The following is an 18,246-nucleotide window of genomic DNA, read 5'->3' as shown; positions in this document are numbered from 1 at the left end:
TCTTTGTAACTAGTATTTTGATGCTGGAGAACAATCTCTCTCTCTCTCTCTCTCTCTCTCTCTCTCTCTCTCTCTCTCTCTCTCTCTCTCTCTCTCTCTTCCAAAGCTTTAATAAGTCAGAATACAAATCACACGATTAGTAGTTAACCTCTAATACATGGAACTTCCACGTCCCATTTAACAGCGTCCCTACGGAAAATCCTTCTACCCAAATGAAATCTATTTATTCAGAACCTAAGAACCAATTACTGAAAATGCCGAAGAAAAATGTCAACTTGGAAGGAGGGAGAGGAACGGTAATAAAAAAAAACCATCGTCGGGGCCGGGGGGAACGTTTATTACCAGAGGTTCCGAGGTTCCGATCCCCCATTGATTTCCATTAGCATCCAAATTGTTAGTTGCAAATACCATGACACGTGAGACTGTGGTTCCTCTCCCTCTTACATATTCTTATCTTCCTCTACTTCTCATCTACCTCCTCTTGGTCTCCATTTCATTCTTCCTCTCGAGGTTTCTCTACCGTAGTAATTCATTCAATATAACCTATTAGTTCAATTTTTTTAGAGAGATATTAAATAATTTCTCCACAAAATTCGTATTACATTTTTTTTCTGCCTACTCATCCAATTAATTTCGGGTATAAATAAAATTCATCTATATGATTTATACAAATTCGCGTTTGTGTGTACCATATTCCTACGGTTTCTTATTTAGACAGTTCTCCTATTAAATGTGTACCATATTCAGATGGGGGTTTCTGCAATCGTGTGTGTACCATAATTGTAACATATTTTATGTATACAACCTGTTCGAATAATTTCACCATATACTAAGTTTTAGCATGCTTCACCTTACAGTAGTTAATTTGACAATATTATGTTCATGAAATAAATTTCTACCGTGTTTTAATGAAATTTAATTTTAAAGACCCCAAGCAAATTTCACCGCTTAAAATACAGCGTGATGTTCATGATGATTTGTACCTTACTATCCAAGAGGAGAATGCAAGTTTCTAATTTTCTTTTTTCCCAACTTCACTTTTTTTTAAAACACTTAATGTCTTTCCCCTCTCTCCGCTGTATCACCCTCATGTCTCCAGTCTATCGCCACATCTGCACCTCCGTTGAAAACAATACACTCATCCCTGCCCCATCGCTCATATACACGTAATGCACCATTTTATTTCCCTTCCTCTTGTTATTTTGAAGTTTATAATTTAAGATTTATTCTAATGTGATTATTGTTCTTATACTTCTCTTGTATTTTGTTTCCTTTCCTCACTGGGCTATTTTTCCATCCCTCATGTAGATGTAATGTACAATCTTATTTCTCTACCTCTTGTTATTTTGAAGTTTATGAGATTTATTTCAATGTTATTATTGTTCTTCTACTTCTATTGTAGTTTATTTTCTTATTTCATTTCCTCACTGGGCTATTTTCCCTGTTGGAGCCCTTGGGCTTATAGCATATTGCTTTTCCAACTAGAGTTGTAGCTTAGCAAGTAATAATAATAATAATAATAATAATAATAATAATAATAATAATAATAATAATGTGAGATTTGAGACAGAGGAGAGGGGATGGGTAACTTAAGTAAAACCCCAGGCCCGTTCCTTGCGTGTAGGGTGCGTACGTTTGTCCGCTGGTGATCCATTTAGATTGTGACACGAGAGGATACTCCATCCATCTTCATTACTATTGTACTACAGCCGAGTCTCTGCTGCTGCTCTCCTGTTTTCTCCTCCTCGCGTACCTAGTCTTCGCATCCTCAGGTTGTAAAACCGTAATGGACCAAAGAAGGGGAAGACTGAATCCGTTTTTCTAATTCAAATTATTTCATTTACGCGGTAATACTGTGTCGAGTATGGAACCCTTCCATATTACTATTTTCTTCAATGAGTGTGTGATTTTATGTTCCATTATATGTCTTAGACTGTAATAGTAGTATGGTAAGCCGCTCTTCTAGGAGAAGAACACTCCATAATCAAACTATTGTTCTCTAGTGTTGGGTAGTGACATAGCTTCTGTACCATGGTCTTCCACTGTCTTGGGTTAGAGTTCTCTTGTTTGAGGGTACACTCGGGCACACTATTCTCTCCAACTACTCTTCTTGTTTTGTTTAAGTTTTTATAGTTTATATAGGAAATATTTATTTTAATGTCGTTATTGTTCTTAAAAAATATTTTAGTTTTCCTTGTTTCCTTTCCTCACTGGGCTATTTTCCCTGTTGGGACCCCTGGTCCTTATAGCATCCTGCTTTTCCAACTAGGGTTGTAGCTTAGCAAGTAACAATAATAATAATGTGCAAACATTGCAGCTCAAGATGCACCGGATAAGTACAAACTCTTAAGGATCAATATATTTCCTTTCTTGAAATAGAGGATATATTTGTTTGTATGGATTTATATACTCACAATAAACACAAAGTTTCTTCGGTCCCCAACTGCATTGCTTTCCGACCTTTAATTAATATCGGTAATGTTTATCTTTCGTCTAATGGCGCCCTTCCAGCCTCCTACCTAAAGTGTAGTTCCTTTAGCCTATATTTGCTTCATCCATAAAAATCTTTTTGGAAGAGTCCTACAGGGTTTTAGAAATCCCACTGCTGTCTTGTTGTAATTCAATATCCAGAACTTATTTCAGTATCTTATTTAATCTCGCGTTATAAAATTAAATAATACACGTTAGACTATTCATGTTGATTTCTTACTACTTGACAGTTAAATTCAACATTAACTACATGTGAAGTTTTCTCAAAAGAACCCAACTGCAAACACAATGTATGACCAATCTTTTTAATGAAGAAATACAAAATACACTTACACATTATATCAGGAGAATTTTTGAATTGCAAGAAACTCGCAAAGCCTCGGTAAAAAGTTTAGAGTTTTTCATTTGATTGAACTGACTAACTTCATTGGTCAAACGAGCGAAAGCTGCTGTAACCCTTTGCGTGTGTGTGTGTGTGTGTGTTAATTTGCACACCTCTTTGTATTATTCAAGTTCCACTTAATTTAATACAAACAGTTAAGTAAAACTACAAGTGAACCGACCTTTAGCCAAGTAACTGTGGGTTCTGGAACTCCGGTGACCAGACATTTCAGCTTTATGTTGTGGCCCACCAATTTATCCACGATCCCTGGTGCTGGAGGCAAAACCTGTAAGATAAAGAGAAAACCAATGATATATTTACATATTCAAATATAAAGGTAATTGCGGAAGGAGAAGTTAATTCATTGTATTGTGGGTCTATGAAGTTACTGTAACTTTTAGATTATCATCATCATCTTTACTATTACTATCTAAGCTACAACCCTAGTTCGAAAAGCAGGGTTCTACAGTATAAACCCCAGGATTCAAACAGGGAAAATATGCTAGTGAAGAAATGAAATAAGGAAAATAGAATAATGCGCCCTCAACCAAGAGAACTCTTAACCCAAAACAGTGGAAAACCATGGTACAGAGGCTACGGCACTACACAAGACTAGAGCAATAAGGATTGCTTCTTATGAAACTGATGAAGCCTGCTGGTATATTTAAGGACGCAATGAACTCGAAGAGGATTATAATTGAATAATATTCATGAAACGCGTTAATATGGCAGCTATCAGTCTTAGCAATACCACAAACATGAATTATAACTCTTTCCTCGGTTTACTGAAACCCTGACATACATATGAAAGTGGCTTTACTTTATGTAACTCTAAGGTCCAACTTGTCTATGGAAGATTGTCCCTATTAGACTAAGAATAGATATTTGTAATGTATAATAAAAAAAAACCTGATAACGAAAAGTTAACAGTAAAGTACTTGAAGATGACGTGAACTGTAAACAAATAAAGCACAATATGCCTCATTAAACTTGAATTGTCAGGGATATAGATTCCCTTTGATCCATCAATAATAACAATAATAAATTTAATAAACACCAAGGTAATATAAATTTAACGTTCATATTGCAGTACTTATCGATCAATTAAAGGGTCTACAGTTTACCGTAGAAAACTGAACAGCTTTATTTGTAAAGTTCCACAACGAAGCTGGTAAATTTGCGATCAAAACTTTACTCTTAAATGTCGCGTTTCATGACAATAATAATAGTAATGAAGATAATAATAATAATAATAATAGTAATAATAATAATAGTAATAATAATAATAGTAATAACAATAGCAATAATAATAATAGTAATAACAATAATAAGTAATAATAATAATAAAAGTAATAATAATAACAGTACAATAATAAAAATAGTAATAATAATAATTGCAACAACAATGGCAACAACAACAACAACAATAATAATAATAATAATAATAATAATAATAATAATTAATAATATAGCTCCAATGTGAATAACTTAAAATGACTTGGATGGAGACAATCTGTCAAAAAAAAAAAATCTTTATAGAATGAAATTATGCAAATGAATCGAGCTGCATTCATTTTGCCCAATAAAGTGTGGACGCTTCACGGACAATGTAATTCGCTCAGCTTTGTCGTAGCATTCATTGATAAAAACTAACATTTAATTATTCGCATTCAAGTCCTTCAGCTTAACGGATAGCTTCATCGTCCCATGAACTTTTCAAATATTTTTTTTAAAACATTTGCAGTATTAGGATGTGATAGGATTGTCATTTTTTCTCCTCATTTACAATTTTATAATGAGATTTTTTTTTCTCTCATCTACATAACAGGATGTAAAATTTAGTTTCGTATTTTTTCCCATTTTTAATATTAGGATGTGATAGAAACTTTCGTTAATTTTTTTCTTTTTGCAATACTAATAAGACCTTTGTTTCTCTCATCTACAATATCAGGATGTGAAAGAAGTTTTGGCAACATTAGGATGTGATAGGAATTCTCGTAATTTCTTCTCCCACTTTGAGTATAGGATATGGAACAGGTTTTCGTCAATGTCGTATACGTCTCGACTTGTAGCTTCTGTATTTTTTTCTTTTTTTACCAAAATTCCCATTTGGTCTAAATCGTAACTGATCCTCTCTTCCCATCAATAATCGAGCCTTCTACTTCATCCCCATCTCTGTTGGCTATTCATCAAATGTCAACCTACAATATCTATGTCTGAATTCCTAAGCCTCTTAACGTATCTGACAATAAGCTTTATTTTCATAAACATAATCGTAGATTTAATTCACTATATGATTAAAACCATACCTAGATTCTTATCTTTCGAATTGATGGGGGTTTTAAAACTATTGGATAAAATTATCATCTTTATTTCTCTTAATACTGTAGTTGAACAAAAGTGTCACAGTCTTCGGTTAGAATAATTCACCTCGATTGCGGTTACCGATTTTTTTTTTTCAAGTTATTGGAGCCAAGATTTACTACGAATGTTCTAGAGAATCCTAGACCTTCAAATCTGAGACCAAGACTGTACAGTATGATAAGCTCTCACTAGAGAACCTAAAGAAGATATTAATGCTTTCAAGAAACTGCAAAAAGTCCTTGTTTTTTAAGTGCTATTTCGATTATGTAGATTTGACCAATTATTACGCAGAATATGCTATACGAGACCCTAAATACCTAAAAATGCATACGAGAAACTGCTCTTGTAAATCCAGTAAGACAGGGGTAAGTTGTGTAATAAGACTAAGAAAATAGACCAACACATATTGCAAATGTTAACTTCTATAATGAACGCCATCATTTCAAGATAATTAACAATTTTATTTGAGATCATGGTAAAGAACTACGTGTGTACATTTTTGCAACTGTAATTTTTCCATCCAACCATCTTTTTAATTGTGAAAACTGTAAGGCTGAATTTTACTTTTTATTTTAAAATTAAAAGGCAAAGATAAACCTTTAGAAATCCTTTAATACTTTAAACTTACCTGAGTGAATTCCGAGCTAATCCCCCGGGGATTGACGAAGATGAAGACGATGCTTGCTAATGGATCTGAAAAGATGAATCAAAATGTATAAATAACATGTATGAAAGTCACGAGCAAAAACATTTAAATATTAATTTTGATTATACATGCATAGACACTATCTTACCAGCGATTAACAATTTTATCATTCTTTAAAGAACAGCCATGAATTAAACATGTTTAAAATTCGTTCAGACATTACAAAGTTTTCGTTGAAAATATGAATAATAGTTGCAAAATAGTATATCAAAATAAATTATTATCATTAATTACTAAGCTACAACCTTAGTTGGAAAAGGAGAACGCCATAAGCCCAGGGGCTCCACAGGGAAAATAGCCCAGTGAGGAAAGGAAAAAATAAATATTTCAATGAATATTAAAATATGCTTGGCATAGAGGTTAATGTAATCCGTGTGTAAATTCCCAAAATAATTAAAAAACACCAAACACCCTTGAACAAGCACTTTGCTTGCACGACCATGTTTGTTCATTGGCTCCCGGGCCGAACCTAAACGTCAGCTACAAATGCCTCAACATCCCAGCTGACGCTCGGCAATCCTAGATAAATTCTCTCTCTCTCTCTCTCTCTCTCTCTCTCTCTCTCTCTCTCTCTCTCTCTCTCTCTCTCTCTCTCTCTCTCTCTCTCTCCTCCTTTCCTTTCTTCTGAAACAGAAGATTCTCTCTCTTTTCGAGAATGTTAGTTCTGATTAATTTGAATTTGAAAACCGCATCTCTCTCTCTCTCTCCCCCCCCTCTCTCTCTCTCTCTCTCTCTCTCATCTCTCATCTCTCTCTCTCTCTCTCTCTCTCTCTCTCCTCCTCATTCTTTCTCCCCTCTACCCAGATGATTCTCCATCTTTCAAGAATGTTACGTTCTCATTTGAAAATTCTCTCTCTCTCTCTCTCTCTCTCTCTCTCTCTCTCTCTCTCTCTCTCTCTCTCTCTCTCTCTCTCTCTCTCTCTCTCACTCTCATTTAACCCCTCAAAGGAATGGGAGGAGACAGCAGGAGTTAATGAATAATGTAAATGAGTGGTGCTGGTGTGGAGTACATTACACGCCCTTCGGCTCTCGAGCGCAGCTTTCTGGCCATTAATCTCATCTTCGACGAGAACTACGAAAGATGAAAATTGCTGTTCCTCAGTTTGTTCATCTTTCCACCAAATACGGATTCTATCAGTCTCTTTTGAGAGAGAGAGAGAGAGAGAGAGAGGAGAGAGAGAGAGAGAGAGAGAGAGAGAGAGAGGGGGGGTGTGGAGGATGCGTTTGCTCTCTGATAATGAACAAGAAACTACTGCTAGCTGACAACCGTCCCACAGACCTGAATTTTGGGTAAAGTTAAGAGTTTTTATTATTATTATTATTATTATTATTATTATTATTATTATTATTATCCAAGTTACAACCCTAGTTGGAAAAGCAAGATGCTATAAGTTAAAGGGCTCCAACAGAGAAAAATAGCCCAGTGAGGAAAGGGAACAATGAAATAAATAAGCGATCTGAGAATAATGAACAGTTAAAATAATATTTCAAAACTAACATCAAAACATATTTCATAAATAAACTATAAAAAAAAGACTTGTGTTAGCCTGTTCAGCATAAAAACATTCGCTGCAAGTTTGAACTATTTTAACTCTAGCTAAACATGTAGCTTGTGCAATATTTCTTTACTTTCCACTTTCCTCGCAACAGGATTGCAAGCATTGTGCGGTGGTTATAGAATGTATAGAATGTAAATTTCCACCAATAAATGCAATTTAAATTGAATTTACCTTTACTTCTTTAAACAAATAGATACAACTTATGCATTTTGCAAAGGAGTGACTTTCTAGAAAGATCGTGTTTATACTTTGTGTTTACACTAATAAGATTACAAAAGTCTAGTGAACGCATTACATAATTAAAGATTAACAAGCTCATTATTGTAATACGAGATACAGTATACTCCTTCCCTGTCAGTTACTTAACCCTAAGGATTTCCTTCATCCAATTTCTCCGAATCCGTCAATCAAATCAATGAATTAAAAAAAATACAATAACAGAAACAATGGGATATCAACTCTCAAGTTAGAATGTGGTCTCATCTCCTCCTCCTTCGAAATCTTTTTCTATAAACTTTCAATAGGCCAAAATATATTGAAAAATCAAGGTCGAAATTGGGGGTGCCATGCAGGTGTAAATGGCGGGGGTAGGACAACAAATGTTTTTCTCCTTTCCTGTGACAAACTGATTCCAGAATGCCTTTAGGAGTTCTGGAAGGAAAGGGGGGTTCTGGAGGAAAGAGAGGATTCTGGAGGGAAAAGGGGAGGGGTTCTGGTGGGAGGGGGGGCGGATTAGATGGGGTGGGAGTGTGCGTGTGTGTGTGTATTGGGGGGGGGGGGGGTTTGTTTAGGAGGAGGGGTATCAGACGAAGGAAAAAAAGGTTTCTCAAGTGCAATTGATACCCAAAGAAATAGGAAAAGTTAAATGTATACGATACAATAGATCTTTACAAAGATGATCGAGAAATTTTATAAAAATACATAATACTTTTAATAGAATTTAAATTTTTTTTTTTAATACCATCACACTTTTAATCATGCATATAAACAATTTTCAAAATATTATCTCGACGAAAGCAAAAGAAACCAGATATGTCAAAAACACTTAATGAATTTAAAGCAAAATATTCCCAACAATTGAAACGTATAACCAATTTTACAGCTGAAGAAAGAAAGGCATAATTTTTCATAATAAAAACAGTGGGCTCCTATCAAAAACAACGAAAAAAATTCCCCCTTAGACTTGATCAGAAAGCACAGGTAATTCATAAAATTGAATTTCTTCTTCATCATTAAGAGAATTATTTTACCCTGAATTTGCCTTTCTGCTCACGAATTTTATATATATCTCTCAATGGTGGAAGACCTATCCAACCACAAAAAAAAAGAAAAAAAAGAAAAAAAAAAGAAAAAAAAAACATCTTCGAAGCAGAGACGTGGGGACTCTGTGGTCGAAATAAATATCGGGGAAGCTTCTCAAAATAATGCATTAATTACCCCCCAGACATCAGAGAAAAAAATTAATTAACGCATCAAATAACGCACGACAAAATCACCTTCGTTCTATGATTAACGATCGATGGAAAAAAGGAGAAACCAGCAGCTTGCTTCCGTGATGAACTCTTTACAGGGGGGGGGGGAGGTAATTGAATAGAGAAAATGATTGAATGCGTTTATTTCTGCTCGTTAAATGACCTTTCAACTTTCTCTGCTATATAATATTTTATATTATTACTGGCTACTTTACAACCCAGGATTGAAAATAGGTTCTCTAACCCCGAGGACTCGATAATAACCCAGCGAGGAAAGGAAATGGGGATACAGATAGATTCAAGGTCTATAGAATATTCTATAGACCTTGATAGATTAGCGAGCCCGAGAGTACCCTCAAGCAACAGAACTCTAACCCAAGACAGTGGAAGACCTTGGTACAGAGCCTATGCACTAAAGAATAAACAATGTTTTGATATTGGAATGTCCTTCACCTAGAAGAGCTGCTTACCCTAGTTTAAATTTTCATTCTGAAGACTTAAACAGGACAATTGGAAGCTCCTGTTAAACTTTTTGAAGTTTAAGCAAAAAATAACACATTAGTGTTCCGTATTCGTAAGTTTTGCTCACTGATAAAAGTTTTCCATTTTATAACGTACACGAGGTTATTACATTCTCAGTAAGGTTCACCTACAAAACTGATATATAATATACACACTTAGGACCACATACATTCTATTCTCAAAGTGGTCAACTTATATCATTAATGATTACAAGTTCTTCCTTACAAATTGGCTTTCTACCAGCACATTTTCTTGTTCCTTCGGCAATTTGAATATATTTTATAACTTAATATAACGAGAACCTTTTATTTCAATTACCAAAGCACAACTTTTTTCATTAAAAGCATGATGCTTGCGTCGGAGTTTCGAGGAATTAAAAGTCACAAAATAGTTTCTAAATATTTGGGCGATCGTCTCAGACTGTTGGAGTTAGAATTGAGGATCTTTCCATTTCTAAACCTGATGCCAATGAATAGTTTTAAACCCATTTCCTTATCTATCATTCACTTCAAGTCAGGTCCACCTAAAGGCTGACAATTTTCCTAACGACGAGGTAATGCTATTCTGTAAGTTGACTAATCTGACCATGCTTTTATATGATTAAAAAAAATGAAAAAAAAAATAAGAAGTGTTCTTACTGATAAAACCAAAAGATAATTTTAAAGGTCAGGGAACAAACAAATGTCAGGAATCATAAACTAATAACAGTAGCACCAGCAACAATAACAACAACAGCCATTTCTAACATCCAATTTTTATATGGAACAAGCAGTCTTGTGATTATTAACTGATTAAACCTAAATTTTACTCTTCAATTTGTCAGGTCAAGCATCTATTTCAGATTACATATTGAAATAAAGCAAACATAAGAGTACGCAAACATAAACACCACCAACATCAAAATGCAGCTATTCCAAACATCCAATTTAACATTCCGAGCGTAATTCTTTATTTTTATCCCCCTTCTGCGGGGTTTAATGAACGGTCCTGCGATTCGTATAACGCCCGATTAAATAATCAACATTTTTTTTTCAAACAACAGTAAAGGCATTTATGAACGGCCTATTACAGCGTACACTATTTCCGCGGTGAATTTGATGGGAGGATTTGCCCCCCCCCCCCCTTCTTTTTTTTTTTTTGGCAATATTCTCTTCAGTCGTCGCTCTTGGATTAAATATGCAAACAAAATAGTTTGTGATATTTGGGGAAATTGCTTTGGCGAAATTAGAGAGGAATAAAGTGATTGAATCAGTGTTTACTTGCACGAGGTTGCTTTCGGCATATGGACTTTCTCTCTCTCTCTCTCTCTCTCTCTCTCTCTCTCTCATCTCTCTCTCTCTCTCTCTCTCTCTCTCTCTCTCTCTCTCTCAAATCTCTCTCTCTCTTTTACAAATAAAAATTTTATTTTTGCATTGAAAATGAAAATAACAATCACATGAATTGAGCTCAAATTATTTCTAACATTCGATTTCCCCCTTCCTGAAGGAAAATGCTGACGTTGTAATAAAATACAGGCTATGGGTAATGCTACAATTTAAAAAAAAAAAGGAAACTTCTACATCAACATCACAGCCCTTACACAAACACTTCCATGATTATTCCTCAAGAATAATCCTCTGTAATGAGAAAACCTCCGTTGTGATAAAATGCACACCCAAAATGGCCATTTCCTGGTGTATATGGATGCACGCAAGAAGAAGAAGAAGTACAGAAACCTTATGTTATCTCAAATCAAATGCCTGAGGCGGAAAACACTGTTGAAACTTTAAAAAGAAAAGGATTCGCTGCTCTGTTTTCATCGGTCTTACGAGACTATATTCCTATGAAAAAAAAAAAAAAAATCTCAAATGGTTGGGGATTCTGCAACTCCTCGTCCTCAACAGCTGGGGAATTCTATTTTGCATGTACAATGAAACATGCCATTCATAGGTGGGTACCCACATTCTCATATTCTTCGTGGTAGAACACGAAGTAATGGAAGGTTTGTGAAGTTACGTTTTGTGATTTAGAGGAAATGGGAAATTTCATTTTCATACTTACTGTGGAATGAACATACATACATTTGAGGCAAGTGACATTCCAGACATATAAATTCTATAGGTAAAAGAATCCAGCGATATGTCGAAAACACCTATTTGATCTCCTAAACTAGTGAAATGAATTTAAAGCAAAATATTCTCAAAGAATTGAACGTATAACCAATTTTACAGCTGAAGAAAGAAATTTTTTCATAATAAAAACAGTAGGCTACTAATAGTGGGCTCCTAAAAGGAAAAAAAAGAAGTCATTTCAGTCCCAGTTTTTCTGAAAAGTGACTGATTCGCCTCTTCCAAGTAGGAATGTTATATAAATAAAGGAAATCGGAAAAACCGAAGACTTCAGATACGAGGCGAGTCTCACATGCATTTTTCAACAATAAAAGTAAGTAACTGTCTCATGACGCTTCATTCAAAAATGACTTAGTGTAAACAAAAGGACAAATTATGATAACTAACATGCTGCACACTTAGCTTAGAAATTACTAATCAATTTGTAAGCTAAATTCGTACAATCATTTCCAATCTTTATGAAAAAGTTCAAGAAACAAAATTTTAAATATTCTCAAGTAACCTCCCTTTTCTTATTTTGCATTACCCACAGTGTCCAAGTTCGCTTTGTGGGAATAAAAAAAAAAAAAACCAACACCATTCATGCCAGCTTCTCTCTTCCATATTCTTATAAAATTTAATTGTGATCATATACTATGATAAAATCAAGAAGATCTACTTATAAATGATCATTCTAATCTATATTTAAACAAGTTTAGCTAAGACGAAAACTTTTGGTGTCTCGATGAAGTTAATTCTCTTATTCTTCTACACTGGAAAAAAAATAGGACCATTATAGTAGAATGAAGTTTTTCAGAGTAAGTAAGAATTAGAAAAAGTTTCAAAATAATATAGACAAACTTCTACTTTAGAGAGTTCAAGTCTTGGAGACTTCACGTCTTCAGGAATCCGTACCTCTTCTGGAGTTTCATCTCTTGACGAAAGATGGATGACTAGATGAGGGGGGGGGGGGGAGAAGCTGTGTGTGTGTGTGTGTGTGTATAGAAAAAGTTTCAAAATAATATAGAATGCAACTCCTACTTCATACAAAGTTCAAGTCTTGGAGACTTCACGTCTTTAGGAGTCTTATCTCCGACGAAAGATAGATGACTGGATGGAGGGGGGGAGGGTGTGTGTGTGTGCGAGTGTAGGAGATGAGGTCCCTCCCCCCTTCCATATCAACGTCATTTTCCCCCCTCCACACTGCCATGCTAACACAAAAGACTTCGTTTAATTCACCTAAAACTTTACAATGCTTCCTTTCCCAAACTAGTCAAAAGGGACAGGTTAGTACCCCACTTACGTCAAGTCTTGACTACAGTCCACCTCCTAAAGAGCCCCCTTGCATAATAGGGGAATTATCCTAAGCTCTACTTCCTCTTTTTTTCCTTATCTGTCTCCCTCATTATTTGACCATTATCTCTGTCTCCCTCATTATTTAACCCTTCCTAATTCCTCATCAAGTAATCTCTACCTTTGACTTTAATCTATCCTATATAATAAAGAGAAAGTGTCTGGCTTATAAATACATAATAGATATATACACAAAAATATTTTTTTTCGATTACGCTCAACTCTACCCCTCCCCTTTCATAGGGAAGGGGGAGAGGTAGTAGTCATACCCTGGTGGGAAGGTGTGAGTGTGTGTGTGTAATATATATCTAAATATTCAGTCATTTTTGACGGGTCGAGTACACTAGTTATGTTACATTACCATCATTGGTTTTATAAACAGGTTTCGTAAGAACTCAGACGAGAATTAACCTATGCTCTCCTTCGTACTTCTTCTGTATCCCAGTTTCCTTCATTATTTGACCCTCGCAACCCACCGTTCCTCCCTTATTAAGCTATCTCTATTTTTGTCTCTAATTATAAAATCAATTTTACCCTCAGTGCATTTACAAACAGGTTTAGTAGGAAATCTATTTACGATCGTCAGATAAACATTGGAAGTGCGCAATTGTAAAATCATTTAGTGATTACACCATTAAGTAGTTTGAAGTTCCGTTGTGAACAATAATTATAAAACAATTTGCAGGATAAATTTGAATAGATTTCCTCACTGGGCTATTTTTCACATTTGGAGCCCTTTGGCTTATAGCATCCTGCTTTTCCAACTAGGTTTGTGGCTTAGTTAATAATAATTTCAAAATTATTTAGAATAAAAAAACGCAAATTCTAAGCACTTAATTTATTAAAGAAAGAAGTCATTATAAAACAAAACCTTTGTAATCTCTAAATAAAAACAAAAGCGAATTCGACATTGCAAAACTTTTCAAGAGAAAAAAAAAATTAAGTTCATTAACTTTTATTTTTTACTTTTTTTTACCTTTTACTACGCAAACGCACAATTTACAACCTTATAATTTAAAATATATACATCATAGTATATTTGCATAAATAATCTTTTTATTTTGCATATGCTGTATTTACAATATAAATTTATTAACCGCCTGGATCAGAGAAAATTCCTATACTTCAGCTGATACCAAATAAAAAAAAAGAACTTTATACAAGAAAAAACTTGAAGTATCCCTTAACTATTTTTTTTCTTCATCTTTTACCATGAAATACACATTTACCAATCTTATGATTCATAGTATAGTATATTTGCATACATAATCTTTTTTAATTTTAAATATGCTGTATTTACAATTTAAATTTATCAACCGCCATGATCAGAGGAAAATCCCAACTTCCACTGATACCAGATAAAAAAATAATAATAAATCATACATGAAATATAAGTTGTAACACTACACTCAACAGCCGGGGCACCTCGTATACACATTGCAATTCCCAACTCTGCAACAGACAAGACAAAAGGAAAAAATCCAATTCTCTCTGCAACACGAGAGAATTCGTAATTACAAAACCATGCCAACTTTCCTCCAGGAAAAAAAGGAAACAATAGCAAAATGTTCTTGCCTTTAAGGCCAGTAATGTCCGTTCGCGTATACATACGCACGCACGCACATACATTACTGCGAACAGCGTCAGACTTTTAGAAAATAATAATAATACTCATAGGTTGTGCCGCAAAGTGCTGATACTTTTTTTAGCTTCCATATTTGAAATGATAAAACCAACCTCAAAGAGAGAGAGAGAGAGAGAGAGAGAGAGAGAGAGAGAGAGAGAGAGAGAGAGAGAGAGAGAGAGAGAGAGAGAGAGAGAGAGAGAGAGAGATTAACTAATATATATATATATTATATATATATATATATATATATATATATATATATATATATATATATATATATATACACACACTATAGTATGTATGCAAGCAAGCAAGCATGTATGTATGTATGTATGTATGTATGTGTATAAGTGTATACTATGTATCTTCCCACTACAGTAGTTATGACAACTTTTAGTGATTAAAGTCTGGTTGTGTGTGTTTATACTAACAATTTGGTAACATTATAAGTTACCTTCTAAAAATAATATCCAATCTGTTTTAATGAAGCGTAATGGTACAATTGTGAACTAAATACTGAACTAAACAGAGTCAGATATAAAAGTTAAAACTTCTTACCGATAACTGTGAGATGCGTGGTATAAGTTTCCTTTCCAAATCCATTGATGGCAGTGCAGGTGTAAGTGCCTTGGTCGCTGACGGCCACTTCCTTCAGCTTCAGGATGCGTCCCTGAAGTCGCATGCGCTCCCATCCTTCCTCTGGGATGATCTCTTCGTCCTGAAAGAGTAGAAAATGGAAAATTTACATAAAAATTTATTACGAAGTTTATATCGACTTTTATAATTATTACTATTATTATTATTATTGGTAGGTAAGTTAAAACCTTGGTTGGAAAACCAGGATGCTATAAGCCCAAAGGGCCTTACCAGGGAAAAATAAGGAAATAAGGAGATAAAACTACAAGACAAGTAATGTACAATTGTAATATGATACATTAATGACAGTAAAAAACATTAAAATAAATCTCTCATACATGAACTACAAAACCTTCAAAATAACAAGAAGATAAATAAGATAAAATGGTGTCCGAGTGTACCCTATACCTAGAGAACTCTAAATCCAAAATAAAGTTTTTTTTTCTTTTAGGTAATCTCATAACATTTAACGTTCGTGTATATAAAAGTTGATATTAAACTATTATATAAAAATAGAGTAAGCGACCCGTCAGAAAAGACCGCTAAATATGTAGATACATATGCACGTGCACGCGCGCACAGATTCAACCTTTCCCGCCCCTCCTACTTTCCTAACTACAACACGGCAGTTTCAGCAAGTTGCAGGACATTGAAGAACCGAGTGTACCTCTCAGGGTACCCCTCATACTATGTTTTAACTACTACTCTGAGAGAGAGAGAGAGAGAGAGAGAGAGAGAGAGAGAGAGAGAGAGAGAGAGAGAGAGAGAGAGAGAGTGTGTCTTTATAAAGCTCACTCCGTAAACATAGGGGATTATCAACTACAACCCTCCGGCCAAGCTTCCCTCCCCTCCAGCCTACAGTCTCACTCTTCAATAAACGAAACCAATCAAGAGGAAGTTAATTGCTATTAGAAAGCCGAGGGGGGAAAAAAAACACGCCCATCGCCGCCCGTATTCGAAATGATATGGGCGGACATCTTGAGACTTGAGGGTGGGAATGAACACCCACCAAAAAAAAAAAAAAAACTTATTACACATCCGGTTAAACTATCATGGCCCAGAAACCATTGAATCCTACATCGTGGTTAGCCACACTCCCACCCACAACCCGCCCACAGAAAAGGGCGGTGATATTTATAATGAATTATTTGCCTTAGGGCTGTTGAGGGTCCATTGACTATAAATTCTAGTTTTGCGAGATAAGCTTAATCATATTTACGACAACAATAACAATAACTCTCATTATTTCATAGATATAGGTCACTTAATAGCTACTGGTGCTACTGATAATATTTTTCTATATATTTCAATACTTTTATAAAACCTCCATAGCTTGAAACAAACGGTAGGGAACTGTTATGAATGGGGAGGGGATGAGGGAAAGGGGAGTGAGAGGAATGGGGAATGAGTGGAAAGGCAAGAGGGGAAGGGAGAGTGGAGGGGGATGATGGGAAGGGGAGAGGGATGATGGGAAGGGGAGGGGGATGATGGGAAGGGGAGGGGGATGATGGGAAGGGGAGGGGGATGATGGGAGGGGGATGAGGGGAAGGGGGAATGAGGATAAGGGCATGAGGGGAAGTGGCGTGAAAGAGAGGTTTAAAAAAAGGAGGATAATATTTGCATGATAATGATGACTATTTCCTCACGTCAGCATTTTTCCCTGAGTGTGAACTTCCCCCCTCAATTCTTTTCCATTTCTCCCGACACAAATTACCTACCGGGAGAAAAAAAAAATCACGGGATACATTAACCATTTTCTGAATTGAAATATTTAATAATCTCCATCACGCGTTTTTAAAAGTCATCCCGCAGGAAATAAAATCAGGGAAATTTGGCCCGAGTAAAAAGCTTGATTAATAATTAATAAAATGGACGGGAAAAAAATCGGTAGCCTTGACGGGTTATATTCCAATAATTATGCATCCCTCTCCTTCTCCCCACTGTGTGTGTGTGTGTGTGTGTGTGTGTAAACCGTACATCTCTGTGTAAGTCGTAATTGTAACAATGAAAATTTGTAATAGTGTGTGTGTATAAACGTACTTCTCTCACAGTAAGTAGTCATTATAACAACGAAAATCTGTAATATCTCGGGGTGTGTGTGTTTGTTTGTGTGTGTGTTTGTGTTTGTGTACAAACTGTACATCTCTCCATACACATCAAAATTATAACAAAAGCTGTAATACAATTCATCCTATACATAATCGTGGCTGTAAAGTTTACCATTGAAATGTTTTAAAATTCTATTTAACTGTTATAACGATTTTGCTTTTATAAGTATCCCTTGCAATGCGGGAAGCCAAGGGACCATAGCATGAGGTTAAACAACAAATTTATTTCCAGAGACAAAGAAGAGCACATAGTTAACATTAGTCATTTTATTTTCTTAAAAGCAATATTTATGTCTCATGGATGTGATCAGAATGAAAAAAAAATGTTTCTGTAATTAAGAAGTGTAAATTATTCACAACTCAAATTTACAGGCAGGAATTAGTTAAAATGTGCAGCACCTGATAAATTAATTTACACACCAGACAGTATTGAATACAGACAAAAATGTTTTTATGCGTTTAAGAGCTATAACTGAAATATATCCATCGAAATAAAAATTAACTTCATTACCCTTAAAAATTAGATGCTTAATCTCTCTCTCTCTCTCTCTCTCTCCTCTCTCTCTCTCTCTCTCTCTCTCTCTCTCTCTCTCTCTCTCCTCTCTCTCTCTCTCTCTCTAATAAGTTTTAAGTATCAAACCATAATCAAAATTTTTGAAACCCAAAGTTTTCGTCCTTGCCACTATAAAAAAAAGGGTCGGTTGCCTCCATACGTTTTAATTCAGCCATTTCTATCCAAAACGAATGAAGCAGCCATCATATAAACCATCTTCTACATCTGGTCAAAATGAACGCCTACGTCCCAAATAAATTCACCAGCCAATTTATCCAACAATGATCCATTGCAGAGCAAAGGCTATTAAGGGGGGTCGCTAGGGCATGGGCCATGAAGGGGGGTGGGGGGGGCAGAGGAGGAGGGGGGGGGGGAAGGGTGTGATTA

General features: G+C 35.2%; 1 protein-coding gene across 3 annotated transcripts in view; it reads right to left on the bottom strand.

The window, feature by feature from the left end:
* LOC137624260 (fibroblast growth factor receptor-like 1) overlaps nt 1-18,246 on the bottom strand; it is a 75,479-nt gene that overhangs the window by 13,296 nt on the left and 43,937 nt on the right. For all 3 annotated transcript variants that reach the window (XM_068354788.1, XM_068354789.1, XM_068354790.1), the window contains exons 2-4: nt 15,121-15,280; nt 5,865-5,929; nt 3,054-3,158 (exon numbers count right to left, since the gene is read on the bottom strand). In XM_068354788.1, the coding sequence (XP_068210889.1) occupies nt 3,054-3,158; nt 5,865-5,929; nt 15,121-15,280 (330 nt within the window). The remainder of the gene's footprint in view (nt 1-3,053; nt 3,159-5,864; nt 5,930-15,120; nt 15,281-18,246) is intronic.

Source organism: Palaemon carinicauda, chromosome 31 (assembly GCF_036898095.1).
Source record: "Palaemon carinicauda isolate YSFRI2023 chromosome 31, ASM3689809v2, whole genome shotgun sequence".
Classification (NCBI taxonomy): Eukaryota; Metazoa; Arthropoda; class Malacostraca; order Decapoda; family Palaemonidae; genus Palaemon; species Palaemon carinicauda.
The sequence above is the reverse complement of the archived record's forward strand: the minus strand, read 5'-3'. Positions and strand labels throughout refer to the sequence as shown.